The sequence below is a fragment of the Pelophylax lessonae genome, assembly GCF_965119305.1.
Source record: "Pelophylax lessonae genome assembly, chromosome: 2".
Lineage (NCBI taxonomy): Eukaryota > Metazoa > Chordata > Amphibia > Anura > Ranidae > Pelophylax > Pelophylax lessonae.
The window spans coordinates 471,585,197-471,607,139 of NC_138769.1; the positions used below are offsets into that span (position 1 = coordinate 471,585,197).

Sequence of the window (21,943 nt, forward strand, 5' to 3'; positions counted from 1 at the left end):
TACACTACACTACTCACTGCACTACACTACACTACACTACCCACTACACTACCCACTACGCTATACTGTCCACTACACTACCCACTACACTACACTACCCTGTCCACTACACTACCCACTACACTACCCACTACACTATACTGTCCTCTACACTACACTACCCACTACACTACACTACCCACTGCACTACACTACCCACTACACTACCCTGTCCACTACACTACACTACACTGACCACTACATTATACTACCCACTACACTACCCAATACACTATACTACACTATCCACTACATTGTCCAGTACACTGACAACTACACTACACTGTCCTACCTACAGTATTCCTATACTGATCACTACACAGCGTGACCCTAACTGCTCTGTCCTAACTCACCTTAACTCTGACCCTAACTCACTCTGTCTATCTTTCTGGCTGCTGCGGCTGCCTCTGACACACTGCTAGACTGTAAAAGGACGTACCTGAGATCCAGCAGAGGAGGAGGAGAAGATTGTGTGGTGGAAGTTCACAGTCCGGAGGCGGGACTCCCATGCGCGCCACATGATGTGCCACCCGGAGGCGAGGAGAGGAGAAGGAGAAGATGCTGGAGGTGCCGAGGCGGGACTCCCGTGCGCATCTGACACCTGATCACAGACAAGCCAGCCCCGCCCCCCCCCCCCCCCCTGCTGCACGTGACCCTATTCGCCCAATAACAGGGCGCAGCGGAACATGGCTGTCTGGGGACACTGTAAAAAAATTAAGAGAACAGGCAGGAGTGACACACGGGCGTGGGATTGCGCCCCCCTAAATATTGCGCCCGGTGCGGCCGGCCCCCCCTGCACCCCCCACGCTACGCCACTGCCGCTGGAGGCCGCTTCCATCTTCATCCGTCTTCCTTCAGGGTCCGTGGGCTCTGGCTGTGTGACTGCCTGGAGCCGTGTGACGTCACTCCTACGCATGCACGCAGGAGCCGCCGGTCACGGCACAGGGCTCTGAAGATACCGGCACGGGTGGCTGTTCCATCAGAGCGCATAAGCCGATGACGTCATCGACTGCATATACAGTAAATATCTCTTAAACAGTGCATGTTTAGGAGATACTTGCAATACCTATAGGCAGGGATTGGCATGGACCAAGGCTGTGGTGGACATTTTCCAATGTACAGACCTTAGTGAAGGACACCAAGGTACATTTCAAATTAAAACCCTCAAAAACACTCTGTCTACTCTCTGGCCTAGTTCTACAAGTACAAATATATTTAAAATAACATTTATATAAAGACTGCTTGTGGTATACTGTTATAAATTGTTTAAATTATTTTAGATCCTCCTTTAGAGCAGGGTCCCCATAGCTTCCCCCTTTTAGAGCAGGGTCCCACGTAGATCCCCCTTTAGAGCTGGCAATGGTCCCCATAGACCCCCCTTTAGAGCAGGGTCCCCAAAGATACCTTTTTAGTGCAGGGTCCCCATAGATCTCCTTTAGAGCAGGGTTTCCCATGGATCCCCCTTTAGAGCAGGCCAGGATTGCCATAGATCCCCCTTTAGAGCAGGCCAGGGTTCCCATAGATCCCTATTTAGAGCAGGGACCCTAGAGATCCCCCTTTAAAGCAGGGACTCCATAGATCCCCCTTTAAAGCAGGGACTCCATAGAACCCCTTTAGAACAGGGTCATCCATAGATCCCCCTTTAGAGCATGCCAGGGTCCCCATAGATCCCCCTTTACAGCAGGGTCCCCCATAGGTCCCTCTTTAGAGCAGGAGGCCAGGGTGCCTATAGATCTCCCTTTAGAGAAGGGTCCTCACAGATTCCCTGTAGAGCAGGCCAGGTTCCCCATAGACCCTCTTTAGAGCAGGGTCCCCCATAGATCCCCTTTAGAGCATGCCAGGGTCCCCATAGATCCCCCTTTAGAGAAGGGTCCCCATAGATCCCCTTTAGAGTAGGGTTCCCACAGATCCTCCTTTAGAGAACTGTCCAATGGGGTACCCCATAGATCTCTGTTATGATCAGATTTCTGGAGCTTATGAATAATTACACAGACTACACGAGTCAACTCACGTCATGACAAAGAAGACCCGGGCTGCCCGGGGCATGCTCTGTACAATGAGACCAGCAGGCACGGGCAGGTTAGAGGAGGAAGTTCCTTCTGTTCTCCTCCTCTGTCTGAAGGTCAGAGCCTGGGGGGCAGGGCAACACAAAAGCAGTGAGCAGTGCCAGTGCATCTGATTGGTTAGGATGCCGGTGGTCCTACCAACCAGCGGGCAGAGGGGGGGAAGTGAAAGTGGATGCTGCCTGTGAGTGCGCAGCCACTAACCCTGTGCAGACACCTTGCACTTGCAGGCCCCTGCCTATAGGTAAGCCTTATTATAGGCTTACCTATGGGTACAAACAATTAATAGAAGTTTACTTCCTCTTAAACCTCTTACAGGATAGTCAGTATATCATACCGCCTTTAGATTTCTAGTAAAGGATAATTTAGCAAATCAGTGGTAGCCTTGATATTTTAGCAGCTCTAACTGTGCACCACAGTCATAGCAATGAAAAATGTGTAATATTTTTTAAACGACCCTGTGACATCAATAATACAACTGTATTAGTAATGTATGACTATGTAGGGTTTAACCAAGAGTACTCTAGAATGCATTTCCCACTTTTCTCCCTGGCTTCCTATATGCATGTCCTAGCAGAATTAATTTATGATAGAGTTTCATTTATCATTGTAAACTGAGTGTCTGTGGATCATATGACCAGAGGAGTATGTGGTTATCGGGTTAAAGTGTATCTATGATCAAATACAAAATCATATATCAATTTCCATGTCGTATTTCAATTATTTGTAGCCTAATCCTATTATTATGAATGATCCCAAAGTTTTTAAACTTTGTAAAGATCCCCACACATTTATTTTCTTGAATTCTGTGACATGTATTCACTATGCCTTGTAAATAGGCACTGCTGTGTCAAAGAATTCACAGAGCCTTTCTTATGAACTTCAGAGTTGATGAGAGTTTCAGGAGGTCAGAACAGAAAATTCAGCTTTCAGGCAGCAAAGTACCATATATACTATTAGGAATGTATTTATTAGGGATCAAAAGTAAACCAAAGGAATGAGCAGAGAAGAACTGGAAAGCATGCAGGGAGTCCAGGAATTTAAAAAAAAAGATGGCTAGCAGAGAGGCAGCAATCACAGTACGAAAGAGGAGATTAAGGATTAATGAGCGGTTTAAATTGAATTGTCAAATATAACTTTTGTTTGTATTGCTATTACAATGCTGATGTTACAAAATAAAAGTACTGTATATGCTGTGATCATTGATTTCCTTTAATAAGGTAGAGAGAAATTTGATTGGACGAATTACCTTTTTCGGTAGCGTTTATTGTGTCTCCTTTCTCTCCCACAGGACCAGGAAAACCATTAAAGCCTGGAAGCCCCTTTGAGTAGAAAATATTAGTTACTTACAAAATGGTTTCATAAAGATATATTAAAATGATCCACTTTTCATTATCTGACATGGCATGTTGATGGATATACTGTATTTCCTTCTTTGCCACCAACATAGTACTGCTTCACTGTCAAGGTTTTGCAATGTGTGGTATAGTGGGCTGTTTTTTTTTTTTAGACCATATACCTTTTTATTTTTAGAAATAAATCCAAAAATAAAACTAAGAGGCTCAAAACATATGGTTAAGAAAAACAAATAAAAATATATCATATAAGTAATAAAAAATATAGTTAAAAGACTTCAAGAATCTTGCATCCCACTAACTTCTACTAACTTGATACATGGATTTCAAAAACGAGTATGTCAACAGTGTGAGTAGGGGACACTAAAGTATACCTCAGGGCCGCTGATAGGGGGGGACCACCAGCCCTCTTGTAGGGGGCCCGAGCACACAGGGGGCCCACACAGGGAGGGGGGATTAGTGATGGACAACAAATACAGAAATCTTTCTCCAGCACCTGAATCTGATCTGTCCCTCTCCCTCCCTGCTATCAGCTTTTATCTGCTGAGAAAGAGACAGTCGTCTATCACTAATCCCCCTCCCTGTGTGGGCCCCCCTCCCAGCACTCGCTCTGATGTTAGCTCTGCTCCTGAGTTTATTTGTAACTTTGCTTCTTTCCCTCGGTCTCTCTTTTCCCGGAGCTCCATCTGCCCAGCCTGTATATTTTTTTCATCTCATCTTCATTTTCATTCATTAACATAGCTTTTTTTTTAGATTTAGCAGGAATTATGTTGATTTTGTGTCTGATAATAGTGATTTTGTTGTAATTTTAGCTAAATATATCTTTCATAATTTCTCGGGGGGGCCCTGCCAGGTAGTCTGTACGGGGCCCCGTGATTTCTAACAGCAGCCCTGGTATACCTAGAAAGTGAAGGTGAAAAATGTAATGCAAGCACCACTGGGGAGTTATTCCCTCACCTCCTTTGTGATTACCTAGACAGGAAGTGAGGGTAAACTTTCCAAATGAGCACAAAGACAGCCATAAAAACCAGACATAAGGTTTTTGTACCTACTATATGCACACTTTGCTGGTGACTCAACTTGACAGAGGCTGGAGATGTGGCCTATATGTGAGGGACTACTCATACTGACTATATAAGCTTGAATCTTATAATGATAATAGGATTTGTTTTCTGATATCAAGGACCCTAATATCATATGCTTCTAGTGGGAGCCAGGTCATAATAAGGTTGATTGACAGCCATACTTTAAGATTGAGCATATATTTGTTTAACTTTGCAAGCAGTACTATGATATAATAGTTGATACAATACATACAGTACAAACAACAAATTATACAGCTGGGTTGATTAACAAAGATCATTTTATATGTACCGAATTCGTAATTATTTTTGGCAAATGCCTCGATGGGACAATTCTGTTGACATCTTTTTGAAAATACACATATATCTTTGAAAGACTGCTTTTGACTGTTATTTCTTTACTCAACCCTATGATTCAACTAACTACTGTATTTAAGCTTGATTTGGAAGTTTTAGATTATATAACATTAAATAAAATGTCTCACCTTAATACCAGGAGCACCTGGAAGACCAGGACCTCCTCTGTCTCCTTTTTCACCTTTAGGACCAATTTCACCAGTAAGGCCAGCAAAGCCTACAGGGCCTGGATCCCCAGCAGGTCCCTTTGTAGCTTCATCACCAGCCGAACATTTGCATTCTCCCTCTTCACCTGGAATATATGTTAAATGTAAAAAGAAAGAGCACACAGAAATCTGTAATACAAAATCATGACTTTATTAGCAGCAGAAAAGTAACAAATGTACACTGTAATGTATACACAATTGATCAATAAAATCTATTTGTAATGAGAAGCTTTAGTGTGACATTTATGTGCTATAAGATGCTATTGCAGAATCTGTTACCTATCAAGAATATAATTTTTACCTTCCACTGCCCTGAACTCTGAATATGCATGTGTACATAGGTGTGCTCAGCCTTTTGCATTAGTGTATGCACCCCAAAGCTCAAACCCACATGTATCTGTGTTTTTGTGTCTATATATATTTGTTTTCACCACATCGATCTCTGCTGGCACAGAGAAGTTAAAGTGTGTAAACATTTCTCTTATGGCAGAGCCGGTACAAGGGATGTCTTTCCCAGCTTCCTGCCAGCACACAGAGCGATAATGCTAATGCACATGGGGTGAATAGGGTGTGCCCAGGCACATCCAGCACGCCCTGTGTGAACACCTGTGCATGTGTAAAAGATATCTGTTCTGTTCACAGAAAACGCTTACCAGGATGTCAGACAAAAATGTGTTCTTTACAGATGGCTGCAATGCACTTCGATCATAATAACAAGATAAGACTTCCTAAAATGATGTCTAATTTGCAACAGTGATGGTTTACAATAGTAGTATTTAACTAATGATATTATGTGTTAGCACATATAGGTGTACTCGCCTTGAACGTCCGCCATAGTTGCAATGTAAACACAGCAGAGGAGATGCTGGGAGATATCATTGACTAAATATGGTCACGACTGTCATTTCAGTGGAACCACCCGGGATCCCCACCACTGTGTTCACATTTCTGCAGCACCGGGGACCTGTCAAGTAGTGATGGGATTGCAATGTAATCATTGTTTATTTTATTTTGTAATATAATAAAGGACTTTTTTTTAAGGTGTTGGTGCGTTTATTTTCATTTTATTTTTTGTGGCAATGAGTAATAAGAGACAATAGTATACCCCTGTATTATTCCCCTTGGAGGGTGCATCCTGTGTGGGCAAGAATAGCCCTTTTGCGAGGGGGTACGTGAAGAGCCCTCATTCATTTAGGCTGTTAGGCTAAAATTCCTTTTTAACTAAATGTAAGTAGGGGTCCTCGCTATGGGCAAATGCGTGAAAAGGTGCTAAATGTGCAAAGAGCTGCTGCCTCCCTAATAACTACTACCAAGGTAGTGTCTGTTATAATACCTGTAAAGAGAATGGGTGTTGAAAGGGGAAAGATGTCTAGTCAGTGTAATAGCAGGAAGGGGCACGAGTGGAGACACCAGGCACACTGCATGTGATTGCATGGATCCTTGATTGCAATATTAAGAAACATTGCGGTTTTTACTGACACCGCCATAAGGACCAGCAAAGAGAGCTGCAAAATATGACTAACTAATGGACTGTTCTTTTAAACATGGATCAGTTTGGTTTAACACATGTCTATAATGCACATATTGTTTAATGTAGTTAGATGTTCACATTGTCTGGACACCTGTATCTAGCACCTGTACTTTAGTATTTCTTGTTCAATGTTTTGCACATTAGCTCTTATATATATTGCAAACCATTTTATATTTTTTTTTAGCACATGCACTTTTTGCATATATGCTGTACATTCATTTTCAAATGTTTGGAGTATAATACATTATCGCATTAGCATATTGCACAAAGAGCAGCGCCAACACCAATTTTCTTTTCAGGTATTACATTTCTATTTTGGCTTCACTGCAGTCAGTGGAACAGTAATTTATTGTTTTGTCTGGTTAGTGTTTCCTAGCTGGTGTTTGATTTCTCTCACCTGCTTCTGGAAGAATATAGGGCAGGGAGAGTTAAATGTCCAGTATGAATTTATCATGCCCCAGCCAATCCCTGGAAGGGGGCACCCAGACAGTGGCTGGGGAGGTGATAAATGTATGAAAGGCCTTTCCAGAGTGTTTTTTCCCCTTCAGAGAGGGTTCCAGTTCTCCTGGGGCTAGTGCCCCTGGGAGGCAGCTATGCTGTGTCAAAGATTGAAGTTTGGGCCTCAGCAGGTACTAAGCTGAGGGTCTAGTGAAGGTTATCGATGGATTTTTGCTGGAAGGTACTGTCCTGAAGTCCTGGTCTAGAGAAGGATCTTTTGTCTCCCTCACTGAGGATCTATCTGTGTAAACTGGATGGCAGACAACTCCTAGGACCTTGTGAGTAAGACCTGTGTTTGGGACTTTCATTTGTGCCTGCAGGTATATGTATTTGTGTTAGAAGTTTATCCTCCTATTGATCGTTTTTGAGTATCCTAAATCCCTTTCCTCTTTCATATTACTCAGCAATAATTTCTAAAATTACATCCCCTAGACTGAACCCGTATGGTTGGTATGCATGCTTGTGACTAGCAAGGGAGACCTGGGCATATTCTCCACGGCCCCTCCGGGAGTGAGCGCTATGTATACTTTAGTATGATTGTGTGAGCGATGCCTAAAAACTGGAAGACAATCTAACATTTTTCATACTTTACCAAAAACTAAATTAAAATGTTTTGCCATTAAATACATAATAATGTGCCAAAAAATCATGAATTGCAATAACTATATAATTATATTTCATGACCACATTAAAATTATTTAAAGTGCATATCAAGCTAACATTTTTGATCTAGTTTTGAATGGAGTAGGTAAAGATTAGAACCCTGTTGGATTCTAATGGGAATCAGGGATACACCAAGATAAAAGTCAGGCAGGTGTTTTAGCCTTCCCCTTCCAAGCTAAAGGAAAACATTTTTTCTGCTTTTTCTGTTGCTTATGTAGAGTTCTTATCGCTTCCTGTTTGGTGAAATATTGTCAGCAGGGCAGAAAATTAGGGTAAATCTCTTAGACCCCTAGTTGCAGTAAAAAATCTGACACAGGTTCTTACCCTTTTCCACCCTATGCAAAACGAAGGAAACAAGTCTTGACTGGATATTCACTTTATAACACTGATTTAAATATAATCACCTTTAAGTCCTTTTGAACCAGCAAAGCCAGGGTATCCATCTGACCCATCATTTCCTGGGGATCCTTTAGCACCTTTTCTTCCAATGCGCCCACCTAAAAAGGCAATATGAAGCTGTGTGTAATTTGAATACGATTAATTTCCAAGATTAGCTTTTTTCCATTGCTAATGGAACTGAATGTAGGTGAAACTGCCTCTTTGATTTGAGCCATATCTACTTCTTATTTATTAAATAAGAAAGGAACAATGATAGAGAGAAGGAAAGAGAGAATCTCTGATAGAAAAAAGGATGTTATAGGTCTGACCCCACTATATTAGTAGACTTGTAGAAACATATTTATGCTATAGTAAAAGAATCTTGTTCTAAATTAAATATGGTGGCGTGGCTGCCACTGCCGATCTGCTTCTGAAAAATTTGCCTGGCGAGTCACTGACTTGATAGAAGTAAATAGCAAGTCAGAGTGAAGTCAAAACTCCTTACCCCTGTGCATAATAGTTCCAGGTCAGTATTAAAGCCGGGTAATCACCAAGACTGCTAGGTATGTTCAGAAGGATATGTCAGCAATCAGGGGAGGACTGGCAAGGGGGGCAGGGGGGCAATTGCTCCCCGGGCCACTCTGAAAAGTGGTAAAAACTGGTAAAAAGGCCTCACTCAGGGCTAGATTAATGTAGGGGCCAGACACTGTACACAGCTGCAAGTCCAAAACCTGGTGGGCATGGATGGTAAACTGATTCGATGGTTCAATGGGCCACTTGACTGAACTTGCCCCCCAGGCCTAAGGCTGCCAGCCCTCCCCTGTCAGCAATGACAGCCCAATTTCTCAAAGTACAGATTTCCTTTAAGACTATATCTTGGCACGAAATGTAAAGTAATTCACTTTTTGTAATAAACGAATGACTGTAGGTGCAGGTTTGTGCCTTTCTTTTGACATAAATACACAATTGCTACTTACCTGGATACCCTGGAAAACCAATGGGTCCTCTTGGGCCAGGCTCTCCTGGTTCTCCCTCTCTCCCTTTTTGAAAGGCAGGTAATCCCGGATTTCCTTGATAGCCTTTTTGACCTTTTTCACCACTCAATCCAGGAAATCCTGGAGGACCTATGCAAGAAAGAATATTTAGTCAGTGACTTAATAAGAGAATGAAAAAAAAAAATACAATAATGTCACATCAAAAATTACCTGGGAAAGGGCTGGGTGATCCCATTAAGCCCGGAAGGCCAGTACTTCCTTTCTCTCCAGTTTCTCCATCAAGACCAACATTACCAGGAAATCCTGGATCTCCTCGTTCTCCTGTAAGCATGTAACAAATTTGAGAGCAATGCATTTTTACCACTAGAAATGTTGTCATGTTATGATTGGTTCTTCCTTCATAGCTTCCCTGCCTAAATTCATTACTATAACACTAGACAGCTTACTTTAAACCATAGGTGTCCAACCTTTTGGCTTCTCTGGGCCACACTGAGTGTAGAGAAATTTTCTCGGGCCGCATATAAAATATAAACTATAGTTAAGGTATATAAGTAATAAAACACCGCTGTGCCCTTCCCGCGCTGCTGCCCCCCCCCCCCAAGCACTAATTTAACACAACTAGAGGATCATCCCTTCCGAGGCAGCCTCCGACCCGACTTCCTTCTTCCCCATGAAAAAAAAATAAAAATTGTCAGAGGGCAGTGGGCCGCATTGCCTGGGGCTCTGGGCCGCATGCGGCCCCCGGGCCGCAGGTTGGACATGCCTGCTTTAAACCAAGACTTGTTCCAAATTGTATTGTAACTGTAATGTCTGCCTTCATTTTGTTAAGCGCTGCACAAACTGTTAGCGCTATATAAATCCTGTATAATAATAAGAAGACTTTGTTTAAAACTTATTACATTTTTTTTATGTTTAGACATTTTATTGTTTTTATACCTTTTTTTTTTTTTTTTTTACTATGTACACTCTTTCTTATTAAAGATTTAATATGTGACAAATGATTCCTTGGGCTCTATGGCAGCTGCCTGCCTTTTGTTTTACTTTGCTGGTAAAAACTACTGACTGAGTTATCTGTTAATGCACATGTGGCTGCTCTCACTCATTCACTTGTGTGTATAAATTTCAGCTTAAGATGCTGAGCTCTGTAAACAGTAGGCTTTTTGGCAAGTACATTTCCCATCTTAGGGCATTGCCTTCTCTGACACATCAGTCAGTATGTTGCCCTCCCCCATCTCCAATCCCCTGCTAGCCGGCAAATGTATCTTCAGGTTCTGGCAGCCCCTCTCCACCTCACACACTGCAGAAGCCTGCACTGATCCCAGAGACAGTCTGGGCAGCCTGCAGCTCTCTAACCTCTAATCTTCTACTAGCTGACTGCTTTCTTCATATCCTGGCAGCTGCTCTTCTCCATTTCACACTGAATTCATGCCTGATGCTTTCACACTAAAACTGGCCCTGAACATATGTGAACCCGGTTAGTCTGCAGACTTAAAGGTATCAATTTGAGTATCGAAACATTTGTACGAGTACAAGTACACATGCAAATGCTTAGTATCGGTACTGACTAATTCTGAGGCCATATCTCCAGAAGGATATAGATACTCTAGAGAGAGTTCAGAGAAGAGCTACTAAACTAGTACATGGATTGCAGGAAAAAACTTACCAGGAAAGGATAAAGGACCTTAACATGTATAGCTTGGAAGAAAGAAGAGACAGAGGGGATATGATAGAAACATTTAAATACATAAAGGGAATCAACTCGGTAAAGGAGGAGAGCATATTTAAAAGAAGAAAAACTACCACAAGAGGACACAGTTTTAAATTAGAGGGGCAAAGGTTTAAAAGTAATATGAGGAAGTATTACTTTACTGAGAGAGTAGTGGATGCATGGAATAACCTTCCTGCAGAAGTGGTAGCTGCAAATACAGTGAAGGAGTTTAAGCATGCATGGGATAGGCATAAGGCTATCCTTCATACAAGATAGGGCCAGGGACTATTCATAGGATTCAGATATATTGGGCAGACTAGATGGGCCAAATGGTTCTTATCTGCCGACACATTCTATGTTTCTATGTTTCTATGTTTCTGGTCCCTTTGGATGGACCAATCACTGTGTCCATCCATCACTGAAGCGTAGTAAACTGCATTTATTATGCTTCAGTTTGTGAATGAGCAGGAAGCATCAGAATGCTTCCTATTTATTCTTCTGTGCAGCTTAGGTTGCAGAGAAAGGGACTTATAAATCTATGTCCTCACTTCCAGTGGGGGGCTGCCAGGTAGGCTGTATGGGGGCCTGTGATTTCTAACAGTAGCCCTACCTGCAGGTAATGGTATACACAAAGTAAAGTAAAGTCTCTGCACATCACGCAATGCTCTGAGATCGCAGAAGTCCTTTAATGTGGATTTCTAACAGAATAGAAAGTGTGAGCAGTTATTCCACACTGACCAGCTGTTGTCTGTTCTGCCAAATAAACAGCATAGGTATCAGTCTGAGTGTGAGCCGTTCATGCTCCTTTCCTATATTTGAATCTATTTCCATTCCCTTTTCCCATGTCTATGCGGAGAGTGACAGTCTGATCACAGGGGGCTTGTTTATACATCCCGTTGATAAACTACTGGAGACCTTTGACAGTGAGAGTGCCAATCTTGGATATGGAGACTATGCGCTTTTGATTGTTTTGATTGTAATTCAAGAACTTTTCTATTCCATAAGAGGCACTTATTTTTCTCTAAGGAACATCTTTGAGCACTGGAGCACTTTTCTGTGGAAGTTTTACAAGCACTGAGCATTTTGTTATCACCGATTTTTATATGAATTTTATTTAGTTGTATTTTTTTGCTGTTTTGAATTTTACATTATTGGAAATTATTGTACACAATAATAGAATTGGAGATTTTGACATTTGCTCATTTACACTTTTTTTTATGAATTAGACATTCATTGGTCTTTTGTGTAATTTAAAGTGACAACACATATTTATTGTTTTGGTCTTTTTACACTTGCCTATTTGCACTTATTACTGAATGTGTTATTTATTTGTTTTGATACTAAATGTACAGTGCACATTTCGTTTTTAGTATTGCCAGTAGGTCCAGTGTTCGGGATACTTGAGGTGCAGCTATCCTCACTATAATTTATTTTTGGCTGAGAGCAAGAATGTATTTTATTAATCTGACACTATTACACATAACTAATATATTTGGTGCCCTATCCCCAAAATGCATGCTAAACTTCAGCTTTAACAGCATTTAAATTAAATAATGTAATCTCATTGTTTTTTGGGTGTTTGGAAATATCATAGCATACAACAGAATTCACTTTTAATAAATAATTTGTGGTGCTGCCATAGATGGGTAGGGTTGTCCCCTTCATCCCCTAAAATTGTACTAATATGAATTACACAGGCTCTGTGGACAATTAAATGCAGTTAAGGTACAGATTGGATCCAATTACTAATTTAACACCACATCAATTTCTTTCCTATTGGAACAATATATACAGCTGCGGGACTGCTGGAAGGAGTATATTGTAATAGCAGCAGTTTATTGGATCTAAAAGCCAATGTGTAATGGGTGTTCAAAGTTTACGCATAATAGGACTTTCAGAGTGTGTTACATTGAGATAATGTGGTACTCACTGAAACATCCCATGGACCTAGGGATTCCACCACATCCCTTTAAACCTGAACACATATTAATTAAACAGGTTCTGAGGCTAATTTAATGCAGATAAGGCACAAAGGGCCAGTTCACACTGGTGCGAAGCCAGACATTGCATGCGATTTTCACGGCATTGCTATGCAGATCACATGCGACGTCTGTGCGATGGGAATTCAGTCATACAAACTGTATGGCTGAATTTGCATCGTATTCAGACCAAACTCGTACAGGACCCTTTTTTTTGTCCGCACTAGAAATAAATCACATGGCTGTTCGCACCCATGTGATCCTATTCCTGTCCTATTTCACAGATCGCACTGTGTTTTGCAAACTGATTTGGGGGTGTCATTCGTTTCCGAGTGAACTGCCTGCTATTCTGATGCGGTGCAGAATCTGCTGCAAATTCGCTGTGAATTCGCACCGCATCCACTGTGAACCGGCCCTTAGTGAGTTTAATTACCACCTTAATCGGTCACAGAACCTGTGTAATTAATATGTGTTCGGGTTTAAAAGGGATGAGGTGGCAACCCTACGTTGACCATAAGAATGCCAGGACATTTCATGTAAGAGCAAATGCAGACCGAGAGAAGTAGAGGTGATTTTTTAAATTTGTTTCAATGTAAGAGGTTTGCTTTTGTCTACTTTACTGCTACCTCGTTTTTGCCCTGAAACAGCCACTTTATAGCCGTTTTGTTAAAATCTAATTACTAACTTCATTAGCCACACAAACTGAGTTATTCATATATGTTCAGTTTTAAGCCCCGTACACACGTGTCGAAAATTGGCAGGGAATTTTCGGCCAACGTCCGATCGGCCGATTTTCGGCTTGTGAGTATGATGCTTCCGACAACCAACTCCGACTTTTAGGCCGAAAAAAATCTGGTGTGCAGACTATAAAATTTTTGTTGGCCGTCAACACAACGGCCGATTTTCGTGCAGTCAGTACAGATTTCGACAGGGAAAAAACTGATGAGCAAGACTGGGCATGCTCAGAGAAGAAAGAACACAAAGAAAGCAAACCAACACATGACATCACTTCTGAAGTAGAATTTTGTTGGCCGAGAAAATTTGTGTGCAGTCTAGGCACATTCCAACCAACAAAACACCACCACAAAAGTCGGACGATTGGTCGGCCGATAATCGTTGCGGGTGTACGAGGCTTCAAAGGGATGAGGCAGCAACCCTATATGGGTGTAGATATAGAGGCATGTTATCCGTGCATGCTTGATGTTAGCATTAAACATAGTTACCTTTCTGTGCTGTAAGACCTGTAATATAGATTGGTGGCCCAGGAGCACCTCTTTCACCTTCTTCTCCCTATTCAATTTTGCCACAGAAAAAAATATTTCATAAAACGCATGACAGTAATATACAAGAAAAATGTTTGCTTTCAGAAAGTAACAAAAATAATTTTTGAAGGGGGGCTTGACCCTTGTCTTTACTATACTTCCAAATGAAAGAAGTTTGGATGCTGCTAGAGCAAATTTATGGACAGCTGACTCCTGATTCAGCAGTCTCATTGAAAGTGATTGGTTTGAGCAACAGATTTACATTATATGAAGTGTGATTGCATTTTACATTTTTGGGTTTCTGCACTTACGTAGAAATGATTGCATACATTTATCTACAAATGATATAAAACACTTGTTTACCTAAAGTTTAATATATTTATGGACCTTTAGGTACTTGACACCACTAATTAATAACCTTTTTTTAACATAATGGGCTGTTAATCATTTTATGTGCATGCTTTGTTCTTTAGTTAGCTGTTTGTAATATAAGGCTACTGGTTCTTTAGAGCAGTGTACAGGTTATATTTTTGTCTGAGATGTCAGTTGTAAGCAGTGAACAGGAACTCTGCAGCTTTAGGCAATAGACGATAGTCTCATGACTAATGCTCTAATTGTTTGCTTAGGCAGTTATGATTTGTCTGTAAAACAGATGGGGATTCCCACAAAGCAAAGTTCCCTTTGAAAAGTCTCTTTACCCCTAGACAGCAATAAACTTTTAAAATAAAATTAGTATTTCATGGGATGTGGTATATCCTGATAATAAATCACACAGATGTAGTGGAAGTTGCGTGGGCTGATGTGGTATTCCAAATAAAATCCTTCATAATAACCTGTCTGTACCCACTGACTATAATTCCAAAAGTTAGCTCTCCTACAATAAAGAGACTATAAATGTATTTTACAATCTAGGCAACACAATAGAAACAAAGGCACACAACATCCTATGAATTAAAATAGCAAAAATTAAAAATGCTTACAAATTTCTGCTCTGAAATTTGGATCATATGACCCTAATTGGTTGCAATAATCAGCTGTAGTCCCTGGTTTGAGTACACATTTATTCATATGAAGACCCCCTGTCTAGTACTACCTTCTTAAAGGCATGCATGGTTTAAATGTGCTATGCCTAGAACGAATGTTCCAGGTTTGCAAACATTTTTACTAATTATTTTCAAAGTACCCCACCCATGTTCAATAAGGCCTGGCTAAAATAGTTATGGACAATTAGATATTATTGTCAATGCTGGTTGCATTGTGATGCTGGTGACAGTTAAATATGTGTCTTTATAGACAGACATAACAAATACTGGCAAGGTGTCTTGCACATGGGACCATCTGCCTGTGCGGCATATACTTTCTGGTGCTCCGGATGCCTTGGAGCTGCATTCAACCAACCATAGATATGAATGGGTGAAGGCAGCTGTACAAAGCATTGTGCTGCTATTACATAAACAAACAAAGAGCTGGGGGGGCACATTAGTGCTATTAGTGCAAAGTAGTACATGCGCACAGACGAGATATAATATCTAGAATGCACACTCAGGGACATTACATCTGAGTACATGCACTACTTTACTCTAACAGCTGTGCATTGCTGCATACAGCCACCTCACCCATTTATGTCTATGGGCAGCTGTACGCAGCACCAGGACAACTCGGCCATTAAAAATATACAGCGTGTTTATGATGCAAGGGCAAATGCAGAAATGAGAAACTCACCAGCACTGCAGTCTATTGGCATGGTTTAATTCACATACAGCAAGACTGGTCAGAAGTACAGTTGGATAATAATACATATATATATATAAACATTTTTTTACCTTCAGTCCTTTAAAGCCAGGAATTCCAGGATTACCATTGAGTCCAGGAAATCCCTATTTAAATATGAAAAAAACAAAGATTGAGTTGCAAAGTTTAAACAAAACTTTCCACTAAAAAAAATGTATCTGAATAGGGTATTAATATACTGTAGCAGGAGTGAGCTGCATCTAAGATATATCTTAAATGGACTCAAAGTTCAAAGCTGTCAGTGTGAATAAGATCATAGGACTTGATACCATAGGTGTGCGCACATGGTGTGCCAGGTGTGCCCAGGCACAGCCTAATCACCCTGTGCAGCACAGATTCCCCCTACTGCCCTGGCTCCTCTTCCCCTTACCCCCACAGATATTCCGGCTTCCCTCCACTCCTCTCCAGCCGGCTGTTGCTGTGGGGATTTTTTAGGATGAGCGGAGAAAGTATCATTTGCCGGCCCCTTCCCTTTCTGAATGAACATTGTGAGTGATCAGTAGTGTGTGTTTGAGCTTGATACTGATATTGATACCGCTAATCATCCTAGCTAAAATGTACTTTATTCATAACTGGCTGTCATATCTTACAGGTCATAACATTTCTGATCAAATACTTACTGTAATTTTCCTTTCCTGATGGACTCCATGGCAGCATACATATGGGTTAGCCCTGCCCTCTCCTACCCTATAGGACCCCACTCCCTTCAATTTTGCTCAGTGCTAGGGGCCGCCACCCATGACTAGCCTACTCCAGCAGATGGGAGGGAACTTCTGCTGCCATGGAGCCCATCAGGAAAGGAAAATTACGGTAAGTATTTGTAAGGAAATTTTCAGTTTTCCTGACAGACTCCATGGCAGCATACATATGGGAAATAACTAGCCACAAACACCCGGGTGGGCAGCTGCTGGTAAAAAAAAAAGGTTTAATTTGCACCATCAACAGACAGTATTCGCAAACCAAAGTTAACAGAAGACAAAGAGACCAATTCAAAACAGTAATGGGCCATAAAAGTGTTAATTGAAGACCACAAAGCCGCTCTGCAGATCACTTCAGGGGCGACATCCTGAGAGGCTGCCCATGATGTAGAGATCCCGCTGGTCGAATGAGCAGTCAAGCGCTATAGGCACACTGAATGGTCTGAACAATCCAAGCTGCAATGGATCTGACAGAGGCACGCAAACCCTTGACTGACGGAAGGGAGCTGTGGCTTCCAAATACAGCTTCAGGACCTCTCCCACGTCTAGAGGATGTGCATTAGGGCTCTCGAGTGATCTAAATGTTGTCAGGACGATCTCTTGGTTTTCATGGAAAACAGAAGAAACCTTGGGGTTTGAATCCAGCATGGGAATCAGCACCACACGGTCGGGCAAGAACATCAGAAACGGCTCCTTACATCCCAGAGCGCTAATTTCAGAGACCCTTTTTGTTGAAGTGATGGCCACCAGGAAGGCAGTCTTCAATGAAATGTTTTTGAGAGCCGACCTGTGTGCTCCAGTTCAGTTTCTGAAAGGAAGTTTAGGACAAACGGGAGGTCCCACTTGGGGAATCTGGGTTTTCTTAGAGGCCTAAGCCTAGCAGCCCCTTTTAAGAACTGGCGAATAAGGAGGTGTTTAGCCCAGTAAGTTCCAGTAAAGGCAGAAATTGCTGATACTTGAACCTGAAGGGAGCTGATTGCCAAGGACAGGTCCAGGCCAGACTGAAGGAAACCATGGATATCTTGTTTTTTTGGATCACTGAAATAGCCTGCTACTTTGGAAATATACTCCATAAAATTAGACCAGATCCTTTTGTAGACCTTGTTGGTACCAGGTCTTCTAGCACTCAACAGTGTGGAGATTGCTCCGCTTGGACAACCTAGGGCCTCTAGCCTTCCCCTCTCTAGGACCAAGCAATCAGGTGCAGATGTGCCGGGCAAGGATGTAAAGCAGTTTCTTGGGACAGGAAATCCGGTCTGGAGGGCAGAGGAACTGGGTTCCAAAACCTGAGCTGCATCAATAGGGGAAACCATGGCCTGTTCAGACAGTATGGAACTACTGCCAAAATTTCTGCTTCTTCTATCCTGAGTCTCCGCAAGAACATGAAGATGACAGGAACTGGAGAAAGCGTACGCCTTGTAAAATCTCCACTCTTAAGGCCTGGGGTCAACAACACCTCGTGTAGTACTTCTTCAGTTTGAAGTTGCATAGGGAGGTGAATAAGTCCACTTCCGGGACAATCCCCAGGTATATGACCCACCTGAAGACTTCGGTGTGGAGAGCCCACTCATTGTTGTCCAGGCGTACCCTCGAGAGAAAGTCCGCTTGAACTTTCTGGATTCCGGGAAGGTAGACAGCTGTTAAGTTGGACATGATTGGCTTTACCTCCTTAAGCAGAGAGAAACTGCGAGTCCCTCCCCGCCTCTTTATGTATGGGACAGCCGTTGTGTTGTCCAATCTTAGGAGGACGAGGCCCGGCTGTTAAGTGGTGAAAAGCTTGAAGAGCGCGGAGTGCTGGCCGGAGTTCTAGAATATACGTAACTATCCCGTGAGAGGGGAAGTCCCATCTGCCCTGGGCTACTTCCGATAAGCAGGGAGCACCTCAGACCAAATTTCTGGCGTATGTTGTGATTGTAATCCAGGAGACGTGGATGATGGAGTGAGAGGGGAGGAGGTCCTTCTGCTGTAGCCACCAAGAGAGGCTCTCCGGCATGGACGAAGTTATCCATATGGAATCATCCTGGCTCCCCAGACTCCATTGCTGGAGAAAGCCTTTGTGGAAAGGCCGCATTTTCCACTGTGCCAACATTACCATGGGAGTCGTGGCCACTATAGTACCAATAATCCTCAGGCACTGTGAGGCCTGGAGAGGAGGGGATGATAATGCTGGATGTATTCTGTCCTGAATCACCGTGTCCGCTCCAGGTGACTTTCCTTCATGTTCAACAACCAGCCGAACTTAAGAAGTCTGGAGATGACTTAGGTTCTGTGCAGTAAGATCTGCTCTCGGTCCTCGGACAGCAACAGCAGGTCATCTAAATAATGGTGTAGACAAATGCCTCTGGTCCTAAACAGGGCCACGACAGCCAGTAAGAGTTTTGAAAAGACATGAGGCGATGTCGTAAGCCCGAATGGGAGACAGGTAAACTGAAGGTGGACCTGGTCTACGGCAAAGTGAAGAAACTTATGGAAATCTTCCGCTATCAGCACATAATAGAAATCGTCCTTCAGATCTATGGACACCAGCCAGTTGCCTGGCTGCACCGCTTGGCAGATTGTAAAAAGTGTCTCCATCTTGAATTTCTCTTTCCTGATGAAGGAATTCAAGTGCGTTAGATCTATGACTGGTCTCAAGGAGCCATTTTTCTTCATGACCATGAAGAGAGGCAATTAAAGACCTTGAAACATCTCGCCGGCCGGGACAGGCATGGCAGTGCCCTGAGCCACCAGTGAATCCACATAGGATAGGAGAATCTACCTTTTCTCTTCTGAATGTGGGAGGGTTGTGGGTATAAACTGGAGCATAGGAGGGCTGCTGAATGCCCAGGCTTGACCAGAGGAGACCATTTTGATGGCCCAGTGGTCCCTGATCGAGGCTGCCCAGACGTGCGAAAAAAGGAGCAATCGAGTGCCTACTAGAGCCGCCTGGACAGTCCCAATATCAAAAGGACTTAGTGGTCTCCCAGTTGCCTGAAGGCAGACTTCCCTTGCCTGATCCGAGCTCTGCCTGTGCAGATCCCTCTTCTGGTCCAGCAGGCGTCGATCCTTGGAAAGGAACCCCCCGACCTGCCACCTGTGGCACGGGTTATGGCACTGTCTAATTTATTGCCAAAAAGAGAGGAACCCTCAAAGGGGATCCTACACCATGCCTGTTTTAGAGGCAGAATGAGATAGCCAACAAGGCAGTCATAGGGCATGCTTGGCCGTGACAGAAGAAAGCATGACCCGAGACACTAGGCGAATAATATCAATAGAGGCCTCCCCCAGGAAAACTGCCGCCAGTCTTAGTTCATAAACAGCTGAACCTCTGGCCACTTCTTCAGAGACACCTCTCAGGGCTGCATCCACATTATCTGTCCAAGTCTCCAGTGCTTTGGACATAGCCGCAAGGGCCATGGCTGGTTTACAGGCCATGCCAGCCATAATATAGATTCTCTTGAGGTCAGTGTGGATTTGCCTGTCAAGGCCGTCCTTATAGGGATGCCGAATCCTCTAGCGGAAGGGTGACGTGCTTCACCAACCTCATATAGGCTGCATCGACTATAGGGGCCAACTCTAGATGTTTCACTTTCTCACTGTTAAAGGGATACATCTTTGGTATTTTGGTCAGCAAGGAGTTCTTCCTTTCCACTCCGCCCCACTCATCAGTGATGATCTTGCCAAGCTCACACAAAAAAAAGGAAAACTTAAGCATTCTTTTTTTAGACGTTTGAAGTATTTTCTTAGTTTCGAGGGCAAATCCACCGGCTCCTCCAACTTCACAGCTTCTTTAACTGCTTTAACTAGCGGTGGCACTAGGGCAAAATCAAAGCCCGTGCCTGGGTCACCTATCTCATACTCACTGTCCGAGGTTTCTTCTCAGTTGTGAGGGACCCGACTCAATAAACTCATCCCTTGAAGGGGAACACGGCACGTCGACCGAAGGGATAGGGGTACGGCCAGATCAAAATCTTTAAATTAATCTTGAACCACCGGTCTGACTTGTTGATCTCCGCCTTCTCTCTCTCTCACAGGCCGAATGTAACAAGGCTCACATAGTGACTTGCCTTCTGGGGCCCACATTCCCAGCAGGTTTTCCTCTCGAATCGGCTGGAATTGGGGCGAGGGTGGTGTTCAGATGCGGATTCACAATCTCCTCTAAGACGCCTAGATCTGGATGGCGACCTATGCTATCTAGATCTGGAGGAGGAGTTACAGTGTTTTGATCTGGAACGGTCCTTGCTTTCACATGCAGAGTGATGCCAATCAGGCCTAGATGTGCTGAGAAAAGAACATATGCAAAAAAAAAAAACAAAAAAAAAAAAAAAGAATTTAAAGGTTAACAGAACTAGTCCTACCTGCTGCGTAAGGGTTGGCCACCAGGGGGAAGTGAGACATCATGACGGCACTGCTCAGACCTGGAAACTGCAAGAACCAGAGGGTGAGACAGAAAGGAGAAAAAACCTGCAGAGCAAGGCAGCTGGCACAGGACTCACCAGGGCTGGAAAAGACAGAGCCTGGGGAAGCCACCGCACAAGCTCGCAGGTCATCCCGAATACACAGCCTTGACAGCTGTTTAAATTTGCCGCCTGGGTTGACGTCACCGCACCTCCAGCGCGCCTGCACCACGGCAACACGCGACCAGCCTGGAACTTCTGAGGCTGCCACAGAAACGTTACTGGCATGTGCGATTAGGGCGTAAAGGCCTCCCACTAATAGCTGTGATGTTTGGCCAAATTGCAGTTAAACTGCCAAGGGTCAGGGTTTACAGCTTTTCATGGCACTGCATTTATTGCCCATGTCCACCCTTCTAATAGCTGGGATTGCTGGACTCCCGCGAGGACACCGTCTGGATCCACCACCTCGCATGAATGCCATCAGGCCTGGGTCACAGAGAATCTTCACACAGGGTAAGACTCCAAACTTGTAGGAGGAGGACAAAAAAGGAATGCGGCCCCTAGCACTGAGAGAAATTTATGGGAGTGGGGTCCTATAGGGTAGGAAAGGACGCGGAACTAACCCATACATATGCTGCCATGGAGTCTGTCAGGAAAGAAAGTTATAAAAGAAGAAAATGGTCGCACACCACCATGGAATCCATTGAAGAAAAGTTCCTTTATTCACATAAGTGATACAAGGTACAGCAGGGTAGGACAGTAGATGCGTTTCACATGATTACTATGTGCTTGTTCACTACTTGGTAGTCTACTGTCCTACCCTGCTGTACCTTGTACCACTTATGTGAATAAAGGAACTTTTCTTCATTGGATTCCGTGGTCGTGTGCGACCATTTTCTTCTTTTATGCTTCTCCTGGTGGCAAGCAGGGGTTCAGCACCCACCTTGAATCGTGGACTTTGA

At 43.2% G+C, this 21,943-nt stretch overlaps 1 protein-coding gene across 1 annotated transcript in view; it reads right to left on the minus strand.

Moving 5' to 3' along the window:
* COL4A2 (collagen type IV alpha 2 chain) overlaps nucleotides 1-21,943 on the minus strand; it is a 281,040-nt gene that overhangs the window by 76,021 nt on the left and 183,076 nt on the right. The window contains exons 18-24 of the mRNA XM_082244771.1: nucleotides 15,940-15,993; nucleotides 14,078-14,144; nucleotides 9,378-9,488; nucleotides 9,150-9,296; nucleotides 8,199-8,291; nucleotides 5,025-5,188; nucleotides 3,352-3,424 (exon numbers count right to left, since the gene is read on the minus strand). Coding sequence (XP_082100897.1) covers nucleotides 3,352-3,424; nucleotides 5,025-5,188; nucleotides 8,199-8,291; nucleotides 9,150-9,296; nucleotides 9,378-9,488; nucleotides 14,078-14,144; nucleotides 15,940-15,993 — 709 coding nt within the window. The remainder of the gene's footprint in view (nucleotides 1-3,351; nucleotides 3,425-5,024; nucleotides 5,189-8,198; nucleotides 8,292-9,149; nucleotides 9,297-9,377; nucleotides 9,489-14,077; nucleotides 14,145-15,939; nucleotides 15,994-21,943) is intronic.